Source organism: Arachis duranensis, chromosome 9 (assembly GCF_000817695.3).
Source record: "Arachis duranensis cultivar V14167 chromosome 9, aradu.V14167.gnm2.J7QH, whole genome shotgun sequence".
Lineage (NCBI taxonomy): Eukaryota > Viridiplantae > Streptophyta > Magnoliopsida > Fabales > Fabaceae > Arachis > Arachis duranensis.
Window position 1 is genome coordinate 94,676,152 of NC_029780.3, and position 1,232 is coordinate 94,677,383.

General features: G+C 34.0%; 1 protein-coding gene across 1 annotated transcript in view; it reads right to left on the bottom strand.

Annotated features, from left to right (window-relative positions):
* LOC107466258 (disease resistance protein RPV1-like) overlaps positions 1-899 on the bottom strand; it is a 9,153-nt gene extending 8,254 nt beyond the window's left edge. The window contains 2 exon segments of the mRNA XM_052254334.1: positions 259-464; positions 466-899. Of these exon segments, the coding sequence (XP_052110294.1) occupies positions 259-464; positions 466-795 (536 nt within the window). The 5' untranslated portion in view covers positions 796-899.
* Positions 900-1,232: the final 333 nt, after the last annotated feature.

Here is a 1,232-nt window from a genome sequence, read left to right on the forward strand (position 1 = left end):
TATAAGTGTAAATTATTATTGATTAAATATTTTTTTAAAAATAATAATATTTATTAGTGATGTAATATTATTGATAAAAAAATGCCAGGCAAGTCAATATTTTTAGTAATAAAAATTAGAAAAATGGTTAGTATTAATTAGTTGAAATGCAAAGAAAAAAAAAATTGGCATGTTTGTGTTTGTAATGAAAAAAATTTACAAAATTCATTCCACAGAGGTCAAAGCAAGGGGCGCAAAAAAGAATTTAGAAATACTGACTTGTACTCGCGACTACGAGTGTCCCGCCCCGATATGTTTGCCGCTTCCATGAGAGCATCCTTCCAAGCGGACACTATCTTCTTCACTTCTTCCACACTTTTATCACCCAACAATCCTCTTTCATGTTCTGCAATGGCTTCCCCGTACACTCCTCTCTGATTTCGAATCTCCGCCGGATCGACCTCGTAAAACACAGGTATCACTACCTGTCCCATCTTTTTTCCGGCATTCGAGTACTTTCACAAGCTCTTCCAAGCACCATCTGGAAGACGCGTAGTTCTTGGAGAACACTACTATGGCAACATGGGAGTCCTCGATTGCTTGGGACAGCGATGGCCAGACATCGCGACCCTTCTCGAGGCCTTCGTCGTCCATGTATGCCTTGATGCCGTTTCTTGAGAGCGGGGAATAGAGGTGGCTGGTGAAGTTGGTGCGGATGTCTTCCCCTCTGAAGCTGACGAACACATCGAGTGGAAGAAAGGGCTCCACGTGAACCAGAAACGAGTTTTCCTTGTCATCATCAACAACGAGAGACATATCTACCTTTATATGGATGTGCTTTTCTTCCTTTTAATCTAATTGACTTAGCTTGTAATTTCATTTAGAGAGATGAACAAAGCAGTAAGAGTAAGTTCTATGTAGAAACTTAGATCCAGGAGATACAATGGTCTCATTTACTTCAGCTACCTGCTCTATATAACAGCAATAATAAAAGAAGAGAAATGCTAGACTACTCTTAAAATTTATTATTTTTACATATTTTAACTATTAATTTAATTTTTTTAGTTTAATAATTTTAACAATATATATTTTAACTCACACTTTTAAATATCAATAACTAGTCAATAATAAATTTTAATAATTTTCTAATATTTTTCTTAAAAGAATATAAAAATGGAAATACCTTTTATTAATATTAACTAATATTTAATTAATATTTTATTTTGGTACTATTAAAATTTAAGATTTAGAAT